The sequence below is a fragment of the Phaenicophaeus curvirostris genome, chromosome 16 (assembly GCF_032191515.1).
Source record: "Phaenicophaeus curvirostris isolate KB17595 chromosome 16, BPBGC_Pcur_1.0, whole genome shotgun sequence".
Lineage (NCBI taxonomy): Eukaryota > Metazoa > Chordata > Aves > Cuculiformes > Cuculidae > Phaenicophaeus > Phaenicophaeus curvirostris.
This window is the reverse complement of record NC_091407.1, coordinates 10178706-10203386: the sequence shown is the minus strand read 5'-3', so window position 1 is coordinate 10203386 and position 24681 is coordinate 10178706. Positions and strand designations below refer to the sequence as shown.

General features: G+C 51.5%; 1 protein-coding gene across 1 annotated transcript in view; it reads right to left on the bottom strand.

Annotated features, from left to right (window-relative positions):
• Positions 1 to 1789: 1789 nt before the first annotated feature.
• The window catches only part of HS3ST4 (heparan sulfate-glucosamine 3-sulfotransferase 4), a 61430-nt gene continuing 38538 nt past the window's right edge, over positions 1790 to 24681 (bottom strand). The window contains exon 2 of the mRNA XM_069869926.1: positions 1790 to 3231. Within this exon, the coding sequence (XP_069726027.1) occupies positions 2595 to 3231 (637 nt within the window). The 3' untranslated portion in view covers positions 1790 to 2594. The remainder of the gene's footprint in view (positions 3232 to 24681) is intronic.

Sequence of the window (24681 nt, the reverse complement as noted above, 5' to 3'; positions counted from 1 at the left end):
GGTTGCAGTTCTCAGACCAAGCAGTGGTTTTGGGTCTTCTGTCCCTCCAGCAGTCGGCACAAGGAGAGTGATTGTGGCTTGATGGCAGCTGGAACCCAGAAGCTCATCCCAGGAGAAGGTCTCCTGAGATGCCCAGGGAGATATGGGGCAGTGCTGAGAGCAGACCAAGGCTGGGGTGGGCAAAGAGACGTGTTGGGTGGGCATGGGTGTTCTCAGCGGGTCTCTCAAGCTCAAGGAGACGTTGCTTGAAGAAAAGCTGCCCTGGTTAAGCATGGATGGGGATTGAGGGAGTCCAAGCTTTGGCCATGGAGGCAATGCACGGTGCCACACTGACGACTGTAAAAACCACAGTCACACGCAGCCACCAACCTGCCGGGTCTTGGCAATCCCATGAGCTGGCACGGCATTCCTGTGCAGCCAAGCCCTCTGGCAGGCAGCCAGGGCTGCCGATCCCACCATCTCCACTGCAGAGCTCTGCTCAGCACCGCCACGGCCAGCTTGCTGGGGCATCGGGGCTGCAGCACACTGAGAACAGGCAGAAATTCCTGGATAACCTTCCAGCAAGAAGCCCGCGCACCAGGTCCTGGTGAGCCTCCTGTCCTCCAAATGAATCCACTAAGCAGCTTGCACCAAACTGTGTAACCACAGTTTTCACTTAGGAGCTGATCTGACATTTCAATAACGTGGGAAGCACTGTGAAATTATGCCTATTACATACTTCCAATTTTCATGTAATAATTTTGGGATTTGTGGTCCTGTGAATAACCACGTTATGTCAGGAGCTGTTTTTAAATCTAATCAGGCTAATAGGAATTGACGTGACATTAGTGGGGACCTAGCGGTGCCCCTCCAGCATGGCCCACGCTGTAAATTTTCCAAATGGCTTTAGCTCTTTGTCATCCAATCCAAGGCACCAGCACCACGTCACGGTGTAATGAACCACAGGACAGGCCATGAAACCAAAAGCAGGTTCAGCTTGTTACCCAGCGTGACAGCGATTTCACTCGGTTGGTTGGATCAGTAGGGATTTCTTGCCACCTTAATCAAATCTGAGTCTTGGTCCTCCCACAGCCGTCCTACGCCGCGTCTCTGCTGCTTCCCCGAAGGGGATGAGGGGCTGGCACACAGCTCTGCTCCACCTGGGAGGCAACCTTACCACTCGCTACAACGAGGAAAGCAGTCAGCAATTTTTGAGTGCCCTTAGACATTACCCACGCAAAGGGAACACTTCAGCAATGGCAGCTCTGCTTTTTTTCCTTTTATTCCCTCTCTGTTTTGCTCTTGATAACACAGATGGAAACAGCACAGCTGTGTCAAATGCCGCTGTCCTGCTCTCCACTGGTCCCAGAATGCAGCTCTCCTCACGTTGCTGGAGGATCCAGTTGGGATAGGGGTTTATTCCACAGTTTCTATCAGGATTTGCAGATTTGGTTGAGCGTGTGGCTCGGTCATTTTCCACTAGAAAGTACATTTCTCTTGTGTGGAGCAGTTCTCACCCTGGCAATTAATTTCTTTTTCGTAATTCTGAAGTAAAGACGAAGGCTGCTTCCCCACTTTGCAAACCCAGCTGCTGACAGTAAGCAGCAGAGGTGTCATTTTTAAGGTGCAAATGAAGGGCAGTGCTGGGGGCCCTGATGCTCAGCCCTGCCCAGACCTTCGGCAGGGGCTGTCCCTCACATCTCTGCCCCTCGGTTCTCACCAGGAGTGTGTGGCACCAAACCGTGCAGCAGGGCACAGCGCGGCATTGCTGGGAGGCACGACACTGGCACACTTGGCTCCACACCACGCCTGGGCAGCCTGGCCAGGCTCCCAGCTCGCTCCAAGCAGGTGCCTCAGAATGGTTTTCATTGTGGCTTCCAGGAGGAGCAGGGGGGCCAGGTGAGGTCCCAGCTCTGATATCACTGAGCATCCCAGCAAAACAGGAGCGGCTCCCTTCCAACAGTGCAGTTACACCCATCCATCAGAGGAGAATCAGGCCCAGGTGTTTTGTGGCACTTGGTAAATACTAGTTTTAGTGCAACAAGTAATTGAAACATCTGGTGCAAATGAAGTTTCTGTACATTTTGCAGCATAACTGGCTTTATTCCTTCCACACGCAAATACCAGTGTGCATGCAAATGCACGTGTCCTGAATTTACCAGATCTGATGCTGCTGTTTGGGCAAAATCAAAAGCCAGGGCAGGTGAAATCAAACACAAAGGTTTGTCAGTGCTGCTGGGTTTTGTGAGCTGCCCTCCTGCTCTGCTGGCTCTGGCAGGAGGTGCTGGTCCCACTTGCCTGGCTGTGAGGGGGACGCCAGCAGCAAAATGTTGACCTGAAGCCCCCCATCACCCTGAGGAGCCGTGCTCCCTTGCCTCTTTCTCCTCCCACCCGTCCCGGCCCCTGAGCATCACAGGACGAGAGCCCAAGTGCAGCCCAAGGTGATGTGCCACTAAGGTTTCAGAGCTGGAAACACAGACGGCTTTGGCTGCAACCCTGAGAGCACAAGAGTCTTGCGCTGGCAAGGCTGAGCCTTCAGCCACCAGTGAGTTTTGGGTGTCTAACAATGATTTGCATCTCAAAAGAAAAAAACCTCTTTTCCTGATTTCATGGTTCTACTTATCGCTTTCTTCCTGCTCCCACTGGAAATCTTGGCCCGTCATTTGGTAAAACATGACATTGAAGGGTTTGTAAAACTTCCGCAGTCTGTGGATGACGTCTGGGTCTATTTTGGGGTGAGTTCGACCCTTGGACTTGCCCAGGCATCGGGGAGCACTGCTGTCCTCTGGCTTCTTTAGACAGGGAAACCCCTTGGTTTTATTAAAATAAAAATGTTTCTCTGTTACAATCCTCTTGAGGCCTAAGAAATCCTGGACCTTGGCCATTTCCCCAGCCGGGTCAGTGATGAGCCTCTCACCGCTGACAAAAAGGATTTGGGAGAGGGGGAAGTACTGAAGCCAGTTCTCCAAGTGCAGGGCATAGATCCCAATGCGGATTGCACTCCAGGAGGCATCAATCAGCCCCAGGGTCCGGTTCTTGAAGGCCAGCACCTCAAAGCTGGGGATCTCTGGCTTCTTGGAGAGTGTCTGAGTGTAGTCCGAGATGGCCCGGGTGACCGGGTTCCTCACCACCACGATCAGCTTCGTGTCCTTGGCCATGGAATGAATGCGCCTGGGGGCCTCGTTGGTCACAAAGTAGCTGGGGGTCTTCTCCATGGTGATCTGGCCATCCAGCGTCTTGGGCATCACGTTCCTGTGCAGAAGCAGAGGAGGGGTGGTTAGGAAGTAGCCAGGCAGGGGCAGACAGCTCAGTGTCCCTCCTGCCTCACGCAGGTGCTGGTGGGACCTTCAGGAGGGATGATGCTGCCACACCTGCGGCCCTGGGGACTAAAGCACTTCTGGCTTTGCTTCTTCTCGGACCCTGGATATGGTGGGCACCTCGAGTGTTAAATTAGGCTTGGCAACAGTCAATTTGCCATGGGCACATGTAGACAGAAGTTAATTGACAATAAACCCATACAATACCTGTCTGTTTGGCGAGCCATCTGCTTCCATTTGCTCAATTAAGCCTATTCACTTCAGAGCCTTGTACCAGAGTGGTGCAGTTAGGATTACACAAGACCTTTTTGTTATGATGACATGCTTTTAAATGTCTCAGCTAATAAAACTTAATACAGAATAAGATCCCTTGCTTCTAGTACAATAATTAAATTTATTTACTATCTTGTGCGTGAGAAAGAATGACTTTTCTTTTATCTCTAATTCACATGCTCTGTCAATAATTAATTGCTGCTGGGTTTTGAGCTTCCTGTGCAAGCACTTTTATTAGCCAAAAGGAATTTGCCTACTGGATAAATTAACACGTAGCAAGACTTTCTTGGATAGCATATTACGATATTGTAAAATGAAACTGCAGCGAGATAGCATTTATATCTAAGAAAATGAAGAGGTAAATGCTTGTCCCAGCTGCCCCCAGTTAAAGATGATCGTAGCAAGCTGGAAGGTATTAAATGAGGTCCCCTGCAAGAGCATTCCAGCCCTTTCAAATCTCCCGTGCAGGGCTTGCCATGCCCACAGTGCACCTCTACAAAGGCCTTACAGGTATGTACTGACCACTTTGTAGAAGTGGTTTAACAGTATTTTTATCTTAAGCCTTTCAAGTACTCTGCCTCAGCAGCTCACACTAAGCACAACTTGTTTAATCCGTTGTTGGCTAATTTGCCCCAAAGGCTTGGAGCCCGACAGTGCTGCTGCCTGGGAGGCAGGAGGAGCGGTGTCACAGGTGGCCCTGACCCGGACTCCTGCAGCAGTTGCAAAGGACGGGATGCTCAGGGTCTTGCAGGATTATCCCTTCACATTGCAGCTATTTTTAGTGCAAACATATGGTGAGGAAACCATGTGAATAGGCTGGAAATGGTTCTGTAAGAGCACCTTGGGCACCGGCAACTGCAGCGATGCTGACGTCAAACCACCGAGCCCCAGGAAGGAGCTATCTCAGGATTGTGCAGCTGAAGGCTGCAAGCAGAAGTGGCTGTCGGACAAGGCCCAGCTTGATTTGCCTGTCAGTGTCACCTCCTATTTATGACTGCAACACGCACCAGCTTGCTTCAAACCTCCCCATAATTTGTGTATTTAATGCTGGTGGAATCCATCCGACGGGGCTTGTTTAGCTGAGGTGCTGCTGGAGAAGGTGCCAGGCAAGAGCAAAGGTGGGTTGGGTGCTACTTGTGCCTTCAGCACTTGTGGGACGAGGCAGGCAGGTCTTGTGGCTGCCCTTCTCCTGCAATCAACATCTTTCCTGCTAACAAGTCCCCACCTGGCCAGGATGGTTGTAGGGGAGCAGGGCTCCAGTTCACCTCTCTTGGGACCAGCACGCCAGTAGCCAAGCCCTGCAGGGACAAGCGTGGCTGTGCAAAGTTTCCTGTTTGATTTGTTTAGGTTTGTTGTTTTTTTTTAAAGTACTGCTTAACAAGCTTGGAACTGAAATGCTAATATTTCTGCATGGAAATTAAGTCTTGGTCTTGATGTGACAGAGCAGTGACAGGAATGAAGAGAGCTAGGAGCTGGACTGGAGGAGGGCTAAGGGCTGCCATGGGCAGCGCTGTTCTGTGTAGCTCCTCACGCCCCAGGTGCTGGAGGGGGAGAGTGATCCTCCTCTAGTAAGGACAAGGGTTATGGTGCTCCTGGTTCCCACAGGAGCACCAGATGCTCCAGGCCCAGCCTTGCAGTTGTGACTCACTGGTGGGACCCAGTCCTGAGCCTGTGCCAGCAGCCAGTGCAGCAAGTTACATTGTCTTGTAAAAGCTGTGTAGAGAAAGGGCAGAGAAAAGCAAGCCAGCAATGACCTCTGAGCAATGACTCTATTTCCCTGCTACCAGGATCTCCCTTCAGATGAGGCATTTTGATTCAAATGCTCTCAGCTTCAGGGGCTCCATCACTCCCTGCTGTCACCACCCTCTGCTGTGCTCAGTCTTGCCTGGAGAGGCACAAACAGCACAGTGATGTTGCCAGCTGCGGTTCTCCCCTCTGTGTCCCATGCAGCCCCAACCCAGCAGAATGCTCGCAGCCTTGCAGTCTCCTTCCTGCTGCTGCATCATCCGTCATCCACCCAGATGTCAGAAGGCAGGGCCACTTCTGGCTGTGCTGGCTGAGGTTGAACCATTGCAGCCGTCTGCACGCTGCAGCCTGTTCAGTGAGCATGACTCAGGTGTGGTGCTCCACCAGTCTCACCAGGGTCCTTGAGGCAGCATCTCACACTGGAAACCACTTTGGCAATGGCTGGGACTGGTTTCCAGCCCTGTTGGGATGAGCACTGCAACAGGCCAAGCCAGAATCCCTGCCTCGAAGAGCTTGCAGAATAGGAGAAGGAGCCTGCGAGGAGGAGGAGCAGCCAAACTGCAGGAGCCAGTGCTTGTGTCTGTCCTTGGGGCTGTGGGATCGGCCTCGGAGAACACGTGGAGGAGTAAGGTAAAGAACTGAGGCTGGGGAAATGAAGGTATTTCCAATCCAGTGACTTTGCTTAGGGCACTCCCAGAACAGGTTTCTATTGAACCATTAATTACCAGAATCAATGTGTTACTCTTCTGTTCCTTGTTCCACAAAACAGTTATTTTATCACCATTTATAGACAGTAATCTGTAAACATTTCCTTTCTAAGGAATTCTGTCACAAGGGAGCTGCAGACCATGTTTCATCCTGCCGCTTGCTGTCCTGTGCCAACACCCACAGTGCCAGAGCTGCCAGCCCCCAGGACAGAGGTACCACAGCCTGAGGGCATCTGGGAGGTTTCCACCAGGTCTCCCTGGAATGCAGTGGTCAGTAATGCCAGTAATGGGAGTGCAGTAACGGGAGCCCCTGAGGAAGGAGCAAGAATCTCTCAGCCAGCTATGGGATTCCTCTTCCCATGGTCCTTTCCTCCTGATTCATATCACTGAAGATTTAATCAAGTCCTGAAGTAGGAAGTTTTACTATTGCTTCCCAGTCTCTGTTGTTAGTGGCCGCTCTAGGTATGGTTAACACGCTCAGAGGTGTCCACTCCCTCCTGTGTCTTGCTAAATTTTCTGCTATGAGCTCCAACGGACTTGTCCCTCAGTGCTTGAGGCAGCGTTTGCCCTTTGTGCTGGCTCTGTGTTCAGTGCTGCCCTGCTCTATGAGGACAGGAGAATGGAGCTCTCCGCCTTCTTCCTTTATCCCAACCCTAATTTTACTCTGCAATGAAGCTTGAAAGGGCTGGGCCAGCTCAGCTGCTCCTTTACCAGCTCTCCACAGGAATCCTGTAGGTCTCCATTCATGGCAGGTTCTTCCCAGAGCATCCCTTTGAGGCCAGGGGCACGTTTGATCCTGAGCTGAGAGCCAGTGTGATGCTCTGGGAGGCTGACCTGGGGCTGTCACTGCTGCTCCTGCTGCTGGGAACTTGGATCAGTGCTTTGAGACCAATGGGATTGCAGTCAGCCCGTGGCATGTGGTGCTGTGGGGAGCGGGAAGAGGCAGCTCTGAGTTTTGAGTGAAGAGGGCATCAGCTGAGAGAGTGGCAGCCTGGATAGCAGAGGAAGCAGCAGCATGTTAAAGTCCTACCTCGCAAATCATGACAGACTGCCAGGCAAGCACAAACACCGTTAGCCCTTGGTGCTGTTACCCTGACACCCACGCAGCAGCACCGCACGCTTATTTGTGCTGTTTCAGACAGGAAAAGCTGTTTTTCTATGCAATTGTCTGAGCAGAAGGAGGGGCCAGCATAGGCAGAATTGGCTGGTGTACGCTCCTCTGAGTCAGCCACCCTGGCAGCGCGCAGCAGGCTGTCAAATGTCAAAATGTAGTGATTATGAGATGCTAAAAGCGCTGCTGGACTAGAAGCGATGGGCTCCCTGACAATAGGGCTCGAGGGGATCGTTGCCATCCTCTGCTCTGACCCTCTGCATGGCACAGGCCAATCTGCCTGGACCACCCAGAGCGCCTCCTCTGCCAGCACATCTGCTGCTAGCAAAGCGCTGTGGGAGGCGGGGGCCGGGCAGCTCTAGGGGAGCCCCCGGGGTTCAGCAGCACCCCTGGCTGCTGCTCAGCACCTCGGCTGCAGCGTGGATTGGTCCAGGCACAGCCACTAGCTTAATGGGGTTTTGTAACACATCTTTCTATCTGGTCTTTCTCATGGCTGACAAGGCTGCTCTGAAAATAAGTGCCTGTGGACTCACAAACTAAAAGCCAAGAGCAAACTAGGCTGGCTGGGCCCCTTACCCCTTGTGCCGATGCTCTGGCTGTGGAATCAGACCCCAGGCTGTAACTCATGGTGTTTGTGCTGCATTTGCTCCTGCTCCCCCAGACCAGCATCTCCCCTACAGCGTGAGGTGCCTGCAGCCCATGGGATATTTGAGCAGGTTCCCAAGGACCCAGTGCCTGTGCGAGCCTTTGTTTGCTTTGTGTTACAGGTTGTCTCTGTGATTTGTGGATTTATAGAGGACAATGCTTTAAGAGCTGAGAATTCACCAGAATTCAGAGGAAGCACTGCTGCTCTTCCTCACCGGTGCTGCTGCTCCTGCCTGTCCTGGTCCTGGCAGGGCTGGGGGAGTGCAGGAGCAAAGTGTCCTCTCCATCCCAGCACTGCCAAGCCCCTTCATGGACAGTCTTGTGAACAAGGAATTTGGTCCCCTCTGCTCTAGGACTAGATATTATCCTTACTTAGTTTTTACTTCAAATTATTGTTGCGATAAGCTGTTGCGAAAACCCCAAACCTCTCAGCCTTTTCCCTGGTGGGGATGCCTCAGACTACACACTGGAACAGAGCTGTGGTGGCTGGCGCTCAGGTATAAAACAAACACCCCAGCAGGGGTTTATAAAAGAAGCATGAACAAACTATTAATTACAACGGCTTCTTCAGATGATGTTATCACAATAAACAGGAGCCAAGAAGCTGCAGAGCTAATAATCTGAAAGTGTTGCCACATTTAAGGACTGTGTTTCATTCCATAGGCAATAAGGACAAATGGAGAGACAGGCTGGCCCTGAGGAGAGGCAGCAGGGAGGTAGCAATCAAGGAAAAGAGGAGGAAAAGCAGATTCAGCTTTTGCTCCTCAGGTTTAAGGACAACGCTGGGACCTGCATTGTGTCCTCGAGACACCTCCGGCCCTGCAGAGCACAGAACTGCCGCAGCCCTCGGACAAACCCACAGATGTGCTTTTTCCCAAACTCTGCCTTATTTCAGAGCTCCTTTCTAGGTGCTGCTTCTCCTGTGCACGCACCCCCGGCTCCCTTGCTGAGCTCCAGCTGTGAGGGATGCTCAAGCCCACCAGCCCCAGGAGCCAGCACGTCCTGCATGCATCCTGCTGCGCGCAATCGCTGCTGCCAAGTGTGCAGCAGAGAACGATCCACGGCACTGCCGGCTCCTGCAGCCGAGCCTCTGGCACTGCAGGAATACTCCTCAGAGCAGTTAACCTTCACAGAGCTGCTGCCATGTGCTCTGCCCTAATTGCGTGCGTGCTGGTGGAATGCTAACCAGGTCCATGGGCTTGGCCAGGATGCAGCACTCCAGAGTGCTCTCCTCCGGTGGCTGCTGCAGAGCTCTTTGCCATGCTGGGCTGGGGCTTGGTTCCTGGGGAGGACTGCATGACCTCTTGGACTTGCTTTGATTTGTCTCACAGTGTTTCTTTCCGTCTCGATGCCAGGCTGGCTGACAAAGAAGGACTGCGGTGCTGCTGACTGCGCTTGGTGTGTCTCCGCAGAGCAGCCTGGGAGGTGAAGCACTGGAACAGGACATGTCTGCTCTTGGTGTGACCACTGGTCTCTACTCACCTCCTGCCTTTCCTTTGCCTCCATCACTACACACCTGGAAAAGGGGGAAATGATAACAAGCCCTCTCTGTGTGGCAGGAGCTCCACCACATCCAGCATTAATGACACCTTCACTCCGTTACAGGGACAGGCATCGTTTCTTCATGCTTGTCGATAGCAACATCTCTGTGCTGCACAGTGTCAAAATGGAACGTTTGTTGCCATTCTTGAGCTTGCATCTGGGAAGCGCCTGGTCCTCCCAGAAATAATCAAAGAAGTATTGCTGGGTGCTTGCTTGGCCTTTTGGTGTTTCTCTCCTTCCCCACCCCTTCCCCAGCGCTGTGGCTGGAGGCGAGGGGGAGCCCGGCTGTGCCCCCCAGCACTCCCAGCGCCTGCAGCACCTCAGTCCGATGGGGGTTTTGCTACCTTCACTTCTTTAAGTTGTTTCCTCTGTGCGTAAAAAGGCACCCCAGTGGCTGCACAGCTACAGGCAGGACATCTGGCTCCTGGTCCCCTCTGATTTCTGGCAAAGGCCAGCTCTAAATCCTCATTGGGAAAATGTGCTGGAGTAATTGTTCTTAACTGCCGGCTTCAGACAAGCTCTTTATTTTCAAAGGATACATTTTATAAATTTGTGAATTTGCATGTTGCCAAAATCCCCTTGTGGTTTATTTAAATCCAGATTATCTTGTTTATTCCTTCAGTCACAGCTGTCATTTATCTCTGTGTAGGCAGCTTGTTCACGATGTTGCAGGTTTCCTGCAATCCCACTCAAAAGGAGCCTTTGTTAACTGTATTTTCATGTTCTCAACAAGAGAAAAAAAAGTTCACAGCAACTCCCAGGGCTGGGAGAACCACAGAGAGGGACACGGGTTTGCACCATTGCTATCCGAACGAGGCACCGGCCAGTGGCTGCAGCAGCGTCCCCTGCCCGGGGAGCTCAGCTCTGCTCCCCAGCGTGGAGCAAGCGTCCGCTTTTGTCTTCGAAAAAGACAAACACGAAGTCATTTTCCTTTTTATTATTAACACATTCCGGTATAATTGCTTGAGCTGTCAACTGTGACCTGCCAGTAATTCAGCAGGCGTGGGACTTTCAAGGGGAGAACGGCATTGCAACTGAAGACTGCAATATGCATTAAAAGCAGAACCTATTTGCTGTAAGCCCCCAAGTCAAATCTCTTGTTGAATTTGTTCAAACATAAATTTACAGCTGAATTTACATAGGTTTAATGTTTTATAATCTTTTTGGTCTGTGAATCTATATTCAAGACCGAGTGCATTAGCTTAGAAATATTGTGCTTAACGCTGAAAATAATTTTAATCTCTCCAAAGTCCAATCCTTTGCACATCACTAAACCTCAGAATCCAATCCCTTCTAATAAGAGACACAGAACGTGCATCTGTCGCTGCCTAATAGATTCATACTGCTCTAATTCAAATGGCTTACACATGTCTGTTAAAAACTTTAAACAGAAATTGTAAAGCACTTTCAGAAAAGCGGGTGCCAGTTCAGACCGGGGCTAAAGCAAAACAAATCTCTCCCAGGAGACTCAGTAAGGAGTGTAACGGCTTGGAAGCTGGTGGCTTTGGGAGAAGGGGGTGAACCACCCTCCCCTGGGACTCAAGCTCTGCTCTTGAAGGACTTAATACCCCAAATTAAAGGCTGCCTGGGATTGTTGATTTCCCTCTCCAAAACAAATGTCCTTCCCTTGTCCTAGAGTCTGCAAAGTCACTTGGCATCCACGCATAACACTCTTGTGAGGGGCAGCTTGAGATTGCAAGGACTTTCGCTCCATGCTGGCCACATCCTGCTGAGCCTCTCCTGGGCCATGCAGGACTTGGGAGCTCAGGCAGCCCCAGCAGCGAGGAGCAGCTGGGCCTGAGAGCATCTCACTGCCCCGCAGCAGGAGCAGCCGTGCTCCCTCTGCCACCGCGTCCCCCTCCGGGGCTGCACGTAGCATCCCTCGCGCAGCAGTGGCAGCCAGTGATGGAGAATGGTCCTGTGTTGCCATACCAACGCAGGTGCTACCGCCGTGTTGACTAACTGCGAGCTGATCTGATCAGAGAATGGAGGCATCGGGTTGCTACGGTAACCAAAATGCCAAATTGGAAATTGTGTCAATAGCAAAGTTATCCAAGAGGAGGCAAGCGTGCGCAGCGGGGCACTGGGCCTGAGGCGGCTCCACGGGCAGCCGCCTGCCCAGGATGCCCAGAGCTCCTGCTTGGGGGCTGATGAGGCTCAGGGCACCACAGAGGCTCGGCTGCATCCCAGGTGCCAGCCCCAGGACCTCTGTTTCATCAGGCACAGCTCCCATGCTCCCTCCCTCCTTCCCACTCTTGCTCCTCCACCTCTGCCTTCCTCGCAGACATAGTCAGAAGTGCGTGTGGTTCTCATCAACAAACCCCACAGGGCAGAGCTCCCATCTGGCTGCGGTGCAGGCTCGCGGGCAGTGGCTGGGCACACCTGGAGGGAGGATGCTGCCTATGAGTATCACTTAACCTGTCCTCCCACATGCTGAGGAAAATACCTTTGGAGTACGGTCTATTTCTAATGTGATTTTTCATCGTCTCACTCAGTCTAGAGTCCAACAATCACAATGAAAGGGATTCTGTGTCTCCACAAAAATGCAAAATCTTTAACGGCTCATTGGCATGTGCTTAAGTTGGCCTGGATAAGGAGTTACTCCTGAGAGCCCACTATTGATTCTGTCAGGGATTCAGAGGCTTTATAGGCATCACTCAGGATCTCTTTAGTACTTGTACCTTCTTAATGGCTCTCATCGCCAATAGGACTGAAAACATCCCCCTGCACACTGGGAAGCGGCTGAATCTGTGCCAGGAGGCAGCACTGCTCTGCTGCTGTGGGCACATGGCTGCTGTCCGTGGCCAATGGGGCATCCCCACCAGGCACCCCGCAGAGATGCCCCGTCTGCCATTCCTCCAGAGCATTTGAGAAGGTGGGGGAGATCCCAGGGCCAAGAGACGCATGAACTTCACCCAGGAAGGCTCCTCTCCTCCTACCGCCGTGCAACAAAATCAGTGGGCAGCTGGCTGAGTAGCAGACGAAAATATAAATATGCTCCGATTTCACTGGGACCATCTGGCTCATACATGATAGGCAAGTAAGAATGCTATAATCATGGAGCAGAGAACTAAGCTGATCCATTAAAGTCTTTTAGAGGAAGCAAGTATGGAACCTGTATTAATCCAGCAACGCTTTGTGAACAGACATCACAAGGTTAGATCCATTCAGCTGCAATTAAAAACAACCCTCGCTGCTGAGGCTGTCTTGGATAGCTGTTACAGCATCATGCTCCCTAAAGACTCTTGTGTGTATAGATTGTTGATGCTCACACAATGCAATCTGAAATTATGATCTTAATGCTAAATCTTGCTTTCTTCTGTTCTTTCCTCAAGTGGACCTCCTCTAGGATATGGCTGTTGCCTTGTGCCGAAATCCCTCGCCTGCCTGACTGTTCAGCTCATGCACAGATCTCAGCTCTGTTAGGATTTCACTGCCTTCCTAATGCAGGGCGTCATTAACCTCCACCTCCCTTGCCAGCAGGCGTGGCCGATGCATGGGGGGGATGCCGAGTCCTGAGCTGCCAGGTCTGTCCCAGCAGCTCACCTACCAACAGCCACCGGGGCTCTGCAAGCTCCTGGCGTGGCTGGAAGCACTGGGCACATCTGTACCATCTCAGATGGCACCACCGGGCTTCAACTGTGCAAAGCAATCTCAGTCCTGTGGCTGGAGATGCATGTTCAGCATGACATTGCTTTTACCAGGGATAAATCTGGCCTGTTCTCTCCAGTTTTAGTGCAGGATTTATTGTTGGTCAGCACTCAGCCATGAAACAGGTTGTGAAAAAGGCTGGAAATGCATATTTCTAGCCCTACTGCAGTCAAAATTATTTTGACTAAGCCTCACTACTGTTCTCTACAGAACTACTGCAATGCTATTCACTGGGAATATCTCAGTGATGTCTACCAGATTTAATTACTGTATTAATCACAGTTATAGCAAACCAGCACCAGTCTGAGTGCCCTGCCTCTTACGCACGTGCTGGAGCAGGGACTCATTGACAGCAGCAGGGTGAGTCCTGCCTTCTTTGACTGAGGATGTTCAGGTCAAGGGAGCCTGCTTGAGTTCACAGGGTACACATCCCTTGAGTGCTAGCACATTCATTTTCCACTATCACAGGGGGAAGGGAAAAGACCTGGATGTCCATGACTTTATGTAGATCCTAGAGCTGAGAGAGCAAGCAGCCAGCCCAGAAAGAGCAAGCCCACCCTGAGGGCTACGCGAAACCAAGTGAGCTCCACCCCTGAGGGAAGCTTGGTCTTGCAGAAGGGTTTCAGAGAGGCTGGGGGGCAAGCCCCAGGGGTAAAGAGCTGCTATTTAATGAGCAAATACAAGCAATAACCCCCCACTGTTGGTCTTTGAGATCAGCCAATACGGAAAAGATAGAGCTGAGGAAGAGAGGAACACAATCCACTTCATTTTGAATACTGACAACTCAGCTGGGCAGTTCAATCCATCCCTGGTTCCCAAAGATGGACCTTTCCTGTGAAGGAAGATCATGAAATTAGAATTTTAAAATGTAATAGTATGGAGCTATACATTGCAAGGAGCCCTTTTTCAGATCCTGGAAAATTTACTTCTACCAGGAAAAATCTCCTGGCAATACTGGCAGCCTAACTGAAAGCACTGCTGCTGGATCATGCTAAAAGCTTTTCAGGGAAAAACAGTAAATAAATCCCACTCTGGAGATGTACCTGGGTGTTATCCTAATACATTGTCAGAGTAATAGGTGAGCCATCCGCTGCTAAAAGGCTGGGAATTGTTAAGGAGGGACAATAGAGGAGCAGTATCCGCAGAAGACGTTTAATAACAGAATCATAGAATCACCAGGATGGAAAAGACCCATCGGATCATCGAGTCCAACCATTCCTATCAAATACTAAACCAATCAAATACTAAAATAAAAAGGAATGGTACCCATCGGGCTGGGAGCTTTTGCAGTGCTGGCAGCAGTGGAGGGGAAGGAGAGGGACTCATCCCACCGGCACAGAATGGTTTGACGTGAACCCTCCAGAAAAGGCTCTGGTGGGAGTTCCTGGCTGGGCAGAGGCAGGGTGCCAGGAACACAGCCCTTCTGCTCCTTCAACCTGTGCAGTTCCTCATTCCATTTCTAGACAAGATGGGTAGGTGGCAGGCAGGGAGAGTGAACAGAGGGCGGATGGGAAGGAGGAGAGGGTTCTGCCGGGAGGCTCTGCAGGAACAGTGGATGCTGGAGGTGGCAAAGCCAGTCCCATGTCCCTCCACATAGACAACAGATCTTCCCAACTGCCTCAGCCTCTCAGCTGTCCAAAACACAATATCCCACTTTCTAATCTACAGTGGGGCAGTGCTTGCATCCAGCCCTGCAGCCCAGCACACGCTAGGGCAGACACCACTGCCCCGTGCCCCCTCACTGCCTCTTCCCTGCAGCTCCTGCTCTGCCTCACTCAGTGCTGGAGGCAAACTGGCTGCATCAGTTCCAGTTCCCAGGGCACCCTCGAGGCACTGAGGGGTGACACGGCATCGTTTCAGGCCCAGTGTCAGATGAGCCCGTGGTGGCTAAGGCATCCCCCAAAGTAACTGCACCGCTCTGAGCCTCCTCCGCTCCCATCCAGGAGCTGCTCTTCTGCCCCCGGGGGGAGCAATGCCAGCCAGGCTGTTGCTAAGGGCACAGCTATTTGTTATTTGCTTCCGTCGATTATTTTGGGGTTTAAGTTCATTTATTATGTATGCAAAAATGGTAATACACTGGCATCAGAATGTCTTTTAGGCATACAATATCCTTATTATTCAAAATGTTTTTTCCTCCATAATTGAATGGTTTACCTTATTATTACTTTATGTTAATGACCTCGGATTTCCATTTTTTCTATAGGGTGCTTAATTGTAAGGAAAGTGCAATCAGAATCAGAGATGCCATCTGTAATTGACAGCATCATAATAACAGCCAGCATCACAGGAACAAAGTACCAGAATAAATGGCAGTTGGGAGAAAGCCACCTCAAACACCTGGGAAGCTGTTCTGGGCTGGGACAGAGCCCCATCCACACAGGAGCCTGTCCCCGAGCCCTGACAGTTTGGGCATTAACACAGATAGAGTGCTATTTATATCAGTTTGTACATTTAATCAGTTTTTTTGCAGTTTTCGAGATGTGAACTATATCCCTGTCCAAGGCATTTGGTTCAAATCAGCTGAGACAGAGAATAATCAAGATTTATGATTCTCATTCTGACTCGGATCACACAGTCAGTGCAATTGGTACAGCAGAGCTTCCTCTCTCAGCCCAAGTGACATCCCTTCACTCTCCCTCGCAGAAGTGATTTAACGTCTGTCACGGGGACTGTCAAGCTGCTGCTGTGGCTCCAGATAACGGTGACTGCAGGCTTCCCCCCACCCCACCGACGCATGCAGCCGTGCGCTGCCTGCCCTCTCGGGCAGTGACACCGGAACAGCACCGCAGGCGAGTTGGAGGGTGTTTGGCAGAAATCAATACAATAGCATTTTGCAAAACAAAAGGGATTTCATCTTATTCTGCCTCTCAGTACGCTTGGATCAGCCAGAAGAGGAAGCCTGTGGTGCATCTGACCTTCCTTATAGAGAGCATCTCTGCTGGAGGAACAACCTTGCAGGTTCTGCACAAGCCCCTGGTGTCTATGAGCCATCCCTGCCCTGCTGTGAGGGGAAGGAGTGTGGGAACAGAGTGAGTGCTGGGTCCGCATCAGGGAGAGCACCTGGGAATGGCTCAGCAGGCAGCTTTCAGCGGCAGAAAGGGCTGTCAGTGCTGCAGGCAGACAGCTCTATTTCCAGGGGCTCAGCGCTGGTCCAGAGAGCCAGAGCTGTGCTCTCCAAGACCTCAGCTGGGAAGCAAGTGTTTAGATAAAAATTAAATGATCCAGAAGCAACTCCATTAAAACAGAGTGGGGTGATGGGAGCACAGCAGCGGTGAGGCCATTTCCAAGCCATTTTGAAGGCAGCCACGCCACACATGCAGGCTGGCCCTGGTGCACTGCCACTGGCGTCAGCTCTCGGGATGCTCCAGTGGGCTCTTCCCCAGACATCTGCTCCCATCAGCACAAGATAAGCACAAGCTGAGGCCAGGCAGCTCAGTAACATCTGTGGAGATGGCTTCTCACACATCACACACTTGTGCCTGGGAGACACCCTGCAGGCTGTGTCCACACTGCCTAGCAGACCTGGGCAGGATCCCTCCTTGGGCAGGCTGGCAGAGCCAGGCTCTTGAATCACAGCTGGTAAACCTCATCTCCTTGTCTGGTTCATGAAAACAGAGCACTGCGACCCTGGCAGCGAGGGCTCGGCAGGGTCTGTGGATTCATCCAATAAACAGGGTGACAGGAGCTCTGTCTTGATTGCAGCAGGCAGTGAGCTGGGAAGGGGAACATGGGCTTGTCTTTGCTTATGTATCCCCTTGAAATGAAGGCAGAGCAATACGCCAGCCAGGAAGGGACAATAGATGCTGTTTGCTTGCACTACTGAAGTCTCCATGTAGAGACTTTCTCAGTTCAGGTGCCTGCTAATGTTTTGTTTTCTTCATGGTTTGTTTCACCACCTTTCCCCCCCAACACACACTGTGGGCGGCGCAGCTTAGATTTAGGCAGGACTCTCAAATTCACACATGCAGTATAAGATTCAAGTAAGTGAAAAAGCAGCCCGATTTCACTCCAGTCAATAGAGTAAACAATCCTTGGTTTGGATAAACAGAATTACTAGTGCTGACGAGCCCTGGGCAGCACTGCACTCTCCGATTAGTGTAAATGCTAAACACAAACCAATTAACACTCTCTAAGTCTGTTTATCTCATGTCACTTAGTGCTAAAATAAAGCCTAACACTAAATACACATATTGATTTAGCCATTAAATCTAGCATCACTCAAAATAGCTCATTATATTACTGAGAAACAAATAAAGTCACCTTAATTTTCAGAAACCTACTGCATTATGAACAATGAGTTAATTGCTCCATCGAGCACCAGGGAGTTAGTACTGATACTGAGAACAGACTGATACTGTTTAGAGAAGTTTAATTTTCTAACTGAAAATTAAACCTAGAAGGACTGCAACAAGAGGCGGCAAGAGGGCATCCTGGCGTCACCGCAGGCAGCATCACTCTGGAAACGCTCGGCACTCTGGTCTGATGCTGTGCTATCAACTTAAAGAGCCAGGATAGAACACTGGCCACTATCAGGAACTATTGCTCTGCTGGTAAGACTCAAAGGCATCAATTTTGTCTCCTCTAAGGAAGGAAAATACTTACCTCACAATCCTGGCAAACCCCACTGGCTGCTGGTGCCCTTCCTTGAGTTCAATCAGTACAACCAGCACCAACTAAACACCAAAGCACATCCCTGTTTTTCATTTGGGGTTTATAGGCTGTTAATTTAGAAACTATGAGAAGAGCCCGGCTGGAGGTATTCTGCCCTAACGAGCACTGGAAGAAGGTAGGGATGGAACATGTGGCTGTTAGCAGGCAATGTGTGATGTTTACATTCCTAATTACAAGAGCTAATTCTTCGGTTTGGCCAGGTGTCCCTTTTGCAGACAAGGTTAATGGGATGTGAGAGGCCACAGCTGCCACTGCACCAAGTGAGGAGGACAGGCAAGGGACAGCAGCATTAATCAACCAGGAGCCATGCAAAAATGGTTATCTCAAGCTGTTTGGAGGCATGGATTAAAAATAAATCTCCCTGAGTTTAATATTCTGCCAGTCAGCTCCTTTTTGTAGGTGGAATCTATTAAAAATTATCTTTCCACCAAAATGCTAAAGTATTTTTGACATTTAACAGCTTGCTTCAAGCAAAAAAGTGCAATAAATACATGGGAGAGCTAATTGGCTCCAGTACACCCAACATCCAGTTCATCATGAATAAGCAATGCGGTGCCAACTCACTGATGGTTCCAGCAGACCCCAAACGCCTCTTCCTGAGCAATGGTGCAACCCCTGTTCACCCAGGGAAACGGGGATGTTCCCACCACGATCCAGTAGCAGAACAAAACCAGCTACAAACTGAATATTTAGGCCTGAGGATACCGGGGGCAGGGGGGCACACGCTGCAATTTGGTCTTTCCAAAGCCTGTACTTTGCGGTCCTTGGTTTGCTGTGAGATGCAGAAGGAGCTGCTTGGCAATGTAGTCTTCTCAATAAAAATTAATGCTTTAACAAGAAGCCAAATAGCTACAGCTAATGTACTTCTGAATGAGATCTAAATTTTATTCATAAGCATCAGTGTCAGGACTAAAATAACAGTTTTATGGACACTATGAGCATAAACAGCTCCGCTGATTCAAAAACAGAAACTGCACTTCTGAATGAATCAACTCATTCATTTGGAACAAAAGCATCATTTTAAATACATGCCTCAAATACAAGAGAAAGCTAGAGACAAGATTCTTCTTGTGAGCCTGCTTCCAAGAAACGCACCGTGGAGGAGAAGGGAGGGAAGCTCCTGGTGAGGGGATGGTGATGGGACTGTGCTGGGGAAAAGGAGCAGCGATCACTCAGAAGCTGCCTGGGACATGGCATGGGATGGTTCCCAATCCCACCTCCTGAATGATCTACGTGTGGAAAAGAATCCCAGGCAGGAAAGGACTGCGGAAACTCTTTCTGGGCTCCAGCATTCAGGACATGCTGGCTCTTGTGCCTGCTGAAATGGCCTTCATTTCTTTGGGATGTATTGCACCCTATTTGGATATTTTTCCAGACTCCTGAGCACCAGGTATTGGAAATCAGAAGGAATTTAAAGAAAAAAGAATCTCAGGTCTGTGGACATCACACACTGATGTGTAGGAGGATGCACAGACCCTCTCAATGTCCTTTGCATGGATGCAATAGCACCTGCATGCTGGCTGTATTAATGCAGCCATCGTATGGGACACATTTGCATATGAACTTTAAGTAGCGGTGGCCTGGGAAGGGCCCTTTGCACAAAGGACTCTCCAGGAGCTCAGTCTAGATCTTGATGTGAATATTGGTAATACAGACACCCATCATTAGCCCAGCAAAGCCGCTACAAACAGTGATGAAACTGGGAAACATGGAGAGCTGCAAGGCTAACACTAAGGGAGCTGCAACAATATGTCTTGGAGAGCACTCTCATTACAGCCAGAAAAGTCAGACAGGTGTCTGGAAACACTGACATAAAGAAAACTTTACAGATGTGCATGGCAAGATGAGAAAACAGCAGTCAGCGGGGCTGGTGGCAGATCTTGTGCCTCGAGGCCTGAAACGAGGAGATGCGCAACGTGGCAGGTTCCACTGAGAGAGGGCGAGAGCTCTCCAGGGCATGGCTGAAGCTGCAGCTTGGAGATGGGCATCTGGGCAATTTGGCTGGGCAAGGGAGACCGAGGACAGACAGTGACACAGGGGAGGGCTTGCCGCGAAGGCAAAGACCTGTGTCTGCTCTGCTCATCCCCTCGCGGTGCCTCCAGCAAGCATTTTGTGCAGATGGGGCTCTTCCTGGCTCCCTTGCCAAACCCCACCAGAGACCCTGACGGGGCACGTCTCCTGGCGGTGCCTTTGCCGGGGATGCCGAGGGACCTGCCCACCCCTGGCACACGGTGTGGCATGCTGTGCGGGCCATGGCATGGCCATGCCAGCCAGAAAGACTCCTGAAAGACGGCTGAAACTGGGTTGAAAATCACACTGTGCATTCAGTGATGAGTTTGTGAAGTTGTCCGGCTGCTAATGAAACCCTAACAGGCTCTGAGCAGTTTGTTTATTTTACAAGGCCAATTATGGGCTTTGCAAGAAGAAAACTGCCAGTTCCCAGCCCCCTCCGCTCTCAGATGCTTTCTGCAAGTGGAAACAGGACCAAGCAATTGCAGTCGATATTGAAACACCTTGGGCAAAGCAATCCTCATCCACCCCATGGCAGCTGGAGCTCCTGGCTGGGATGAGGCTGAGCACAAATGCTTCTGCTCGGGCAGCCCCTGTTTTCTAGCAGACCCCATCAGCTCGAGGCGCTCGGGGCAGCCATCCCCACACCGGGGCTAGGAGCACAGGCAGCCCAGCTCTTGCCTCTGCCGCGGTTCCCATAACTGGGATAATATATCTGTGGCCACGAATGAAAGATCAATATTTATTTAACAGACACACTACCCTTTAGAGGCCCCTAATTGTAAATTAATCATCATTAACTGACAGTAATTGAACATGCTGAAAGCTACGATCGCAGTGTTCCCCCGCAGCAGGCAGCCCCGGCGCTGCCAGCCCCGTACGCCCGCCAGCCAGGGAGCAGGGGTGCACGGGGATCGCTGCTGCTCGCACTGCCTCAGCTTTGCTCACAACACAACAATCCTGCACCAGAGGGCTGGGGGACTCTCACCAGATGGTGACAAAACAAGGGGTTGGCCCTAAGAACAGGCAGGTGCCACTCACCCTGCTGCAGCCCTGGGTCCTCTGGTTTGGGTTGGAAAGGACACGAAAGTTGATCCAGTTCCACCCCCTGCCATACGGGGACTCTTCCCACTGAATCAGGTTGCTCCAAGCCCAATTCAGCCTGGCTTTGAACACCTCCAGGGATGGGGCAGCCACCACTGCTCTGGGCAAGCTGGGCCAGGGCCTCCCCACCCTCACAGCAGAACATTTCTTCCCAATATCTCATCTCAGTCTTCCCTCTTTCAGCGGAAAACCATTCTCTCTTGTCCTATCCCTGCAGTTCCTGATCAAGAGCCCCTCCCCAGCTTTCCTTGAGCCCCTTTCAGAACTGGAAGCTGTTCTAATGTCTCCCCAGAGCCTGTCCTTGTACGGGAGGTACTCCAGCCCTCGGATCATTTCTGAGACCTCCTCTGGATTCACTCCAACAGCTCCAAATCCTTCCTGTGGTGATGACTCCAGAGCTGAATGCAGGGCTCCAGGTGAGGTTTCCCCAAAGTGGAGCAGAAGGGCAGAATCCCCTCCCTGGCCCTGCTGGTCCCTCTGCTTTGGAGGCAGCCCAGGACATGGTTGGTATCTGGGCTGCAAGTGTCCATTGCTGGCTCACATTGAGCTTCTCATCTAGCAGCACCCCCAAGTTCTTCTCTTCAGAGCTACTCTCAATCCATTCTCTGAAGAGAAGAACTTGGGGTTGCTGGTGGATGAGAAACCCCAGTCTCAGTCCTGTGAGGAAACACAGTGGCCTCCAGACTGGACAAACCCCCCTGTGGCCCCTGTGTCCAGCACAGGGGGCTGAAAAGAGCAACGTGAGGCATGAAAGGACCATCAGACAAAATTGAGTGCACTAGCCACGCTCTGCACGCCTGCCCTTGGGCTGCCCCTGGGTCCAGGCAGGGGGCCACTGGCTCCATGAGTGCTGTCTGCAGGAGGCACAGCTTGTGACGGGCTCTACCCCCCAGGGAAGCCTTTTCCTTAGGAGGGAGAAGCTGCAGTTTCCTTCTTTCCAGATTTTACAGAAACACAAACCAGAAATGCAAGCGCTAGCTCTTGGTTGGCTCCTGGGTAGATCAGGTGTGAGGCTGCCTGCAGGGCAGCCAGGGAAGGGCAGCTGGAGAGAGGCTGGGGAGACGCATGATCACCAGCAGAAGCGTTCTGGAGTGCGCTGCTTTTTAGACAAACTTGCACATCAGAAGGCTTTTGAGATATGGGTGTGCTCTCGTCGGGGTTCGAGCAGATCTGCCCTGCGTTCCTGGTGTTACAGTGATTAAGCAACCAAATGTACCTCAGTCCTTGGTGCAGAGCGCAGCTGATCTCCGGCGCCAGCAGCCAGCACAGAGTGAGCTGGCAGAAAGGAATGCAAATTCCCTTTCTGTAAGGACGACAGTGGCATGAACACTGACTTTATTAAAATGCAGAATTATTTCAGGGCCCTTTGTTTAGCTCAGAGCCTGGAGGTAATTTATGCACAAGGATGGAGCAGTGAGGGCTGTGCTCAGCTGCCTGGCGCTGCCAGCATTTCTTGGCTTGCGGTCCTGGTATGAAGGTTTTCCAGCTCTGGAAGGAAGGTCTGGGAAGCCCATAGTCTCCCTGCTTGTTCTTGCTGAAGAAGTTTTCCTGGCTCCACAGCTCCTACACACAGCTCCTGGGGAGGGGGCTTTTAACACAGCCGCTAATTAAGTCCTCACTTATCAAGCAGGCCTGAGCCTTTCCCTCTCAACCTGCCCTTCTCTCGCTGCCTGGAGAATGGCTGCCTGACTGCACTCAAAGCCTGGAGGATGCTGCACAGGACACCCCATCCTTGAACGCATGGCATCCCCATGTGATTTCCCCGCAGTTCCCAGGACAGAAAGGAGTATCACCTCCCTAAAGCGCAGAAACGGAGCCATTGGAGGTGTGGGCAGTGAATAACAGAATCATAGAATCACCAGGTTGGAAGAGACCCACCAGATCATCAAGTCCAACCATTCCTAGCAAACACTAAACCATGCCCCTCAGCACCTCATCCACCCGTCCCTTAAACCCCTCCAGGGAAGGTGACTCAACCACCTCCCTGGGCAGCCTCTGCCAGTGCCCAATGACCCTTTCCATGAAATTTTTTTTCCTAATGTTCAGCCTAAACCTCCCCTTGAGGAGCCTGAGACCATTCCCTCTCGTCCTGTCCCCTGTCACTTGGGAGAAGAGGCCAGCACCCTCCTCTCCACAACCTCCTTTCAGGTAGCTGTAGAGAGCAATGAGGTCTCCCCTCAGCCTCCTCTTCTCCAGGCTAAACACCCCCAGCTCTCTCAGCCGCTCCTCATAAGGCCTGTTCTCCAGCCCCCTCATCAGCTTTGTTGCTCTTCTCTGGACTCGCTCCAGAGCCTCAACATCCTTCTTGTGGTGAGGGGCCCAGAACTGAACACAGGATTCAAGGAGTGGTCTCACCAGTGCCAAGTACAGAGGGAGAAGAACCTCCCTGGACCTGCTCCTTGTGCCACTGCTGGCTGCAGCTCTCACACAGGGAGTGCAGAAGTGTTCATCCCTGCAGCCACTGGGCTCAGTGTCACCGCTGGATCTGCCCCAAGGGCCCTCAGGCTGGGCAGGTCGTGGACTTCACAGCTCATCACTTCTGTTTGGATTTGGAGGCGCGTGGCTGGCAATGTGATCCACTGCAAGCTCTGATCAAAATACAGGGCTTGGTTGGCTCTTCCAAAGCTTTAGCCTTTGTGTTGAAGGGAAGCAGGCAGGACTTGGCAAAGGAAATCACAGAACCTGGTGCAGAGATGACAACTAGTTTCTTATGATTAAATACCAAACTCAGAGGAATGTGATTCATTTGCCCAAGTCAGGTCACCAGTGCGGCTCAGAGTAAATCCCCTGGTCTGCAGCTGGCAGCAGATTCCTGGGAAGTGACCTGGAGAGCATGGGATGGGGGCTTCCCATGGGCCATGGGATGGACAGAAGAGAGAGGATGGAGTGGTCCAAGGTCTCTGAAGGGCAGCAGCAAGCACGCAGTCTTGGGAGAGATATCACTGATGGCAGAAGCTCTGGGCAGTGTGTCTCGGAGGAGCAGGGTGGGCTCAGGGTGCCAGGGGTGAAGCGGCACAGCTCGGGCACACGGAGCACGGCCAGGGCAGAGCAGGGGCTGGGTGCTGCTGCGGCAGCACAGTGGAGAGGCTCCCGGGCATGGGGAGTGACACTGAGCACTTCACCTCTGCCTGAACATCATCGGTAAAGCAAACAAAGGCTCCTGCAGCTTGTTGACAGGGGGGTTTATTGAGATGAAATCTGCATGAGGTTATGTGTTCCTCTTTTAAAGAGCTTAAACTATGCCCAAGATCAGGCTAGATGAAATCCTTGACTTCCAATGACGTTCAGAAAGTCTCATCCAGGCCAATTCGCATTTTCATCTGCATTCTAATGCTGGGCTTATAATCATCAAGAAAACCTTCCCAGCTCATTGGCCCAAAGGTAAATGCCTGCAATGGAAAGCAAACAGGGCGGAAGGCTCCCACCACCGTGCTGCTCTAACCGGAGCTCCCCCGGCTCTGCACGTACAGGATTTGCTGTATCCTGACTGACAGGACATCAGGGGCTCTGCCGCCTAATCCTGAGAGCTGCACGTCTGGTGCTTGGCTGCGTGCTGCTGGGGCTGTGTTTTGAGAATATTACAGTGTGTTCAACACAAAGTCTGGCTTCCCTGAGCCAGGTTTATCACCTGATAAAAGCTGCTATACCCAGACATTACAGCAGAGCAGGGGGCTGCTATTAACAGGGGAAAGAGCCGCTGCATAAATCCAGGACTTCTGCTTCCGTGCAGGTGGGGTGTGGATTTAGTTAAGGAAGGAACCGAGCTGTCTGTGTGACTCTGAAATCACACCAAGGCCCTGAATACATCGATAGCTGATAACAGTTTGCAGGAGGAATGGGGTTGCTGTGAGCATGTGGAGTTGGGCTGGAACCGGCTGCACTTCTGGAGGGAGCGAGGTGGGTATTTGGCTGCAGTTCAGAGGAA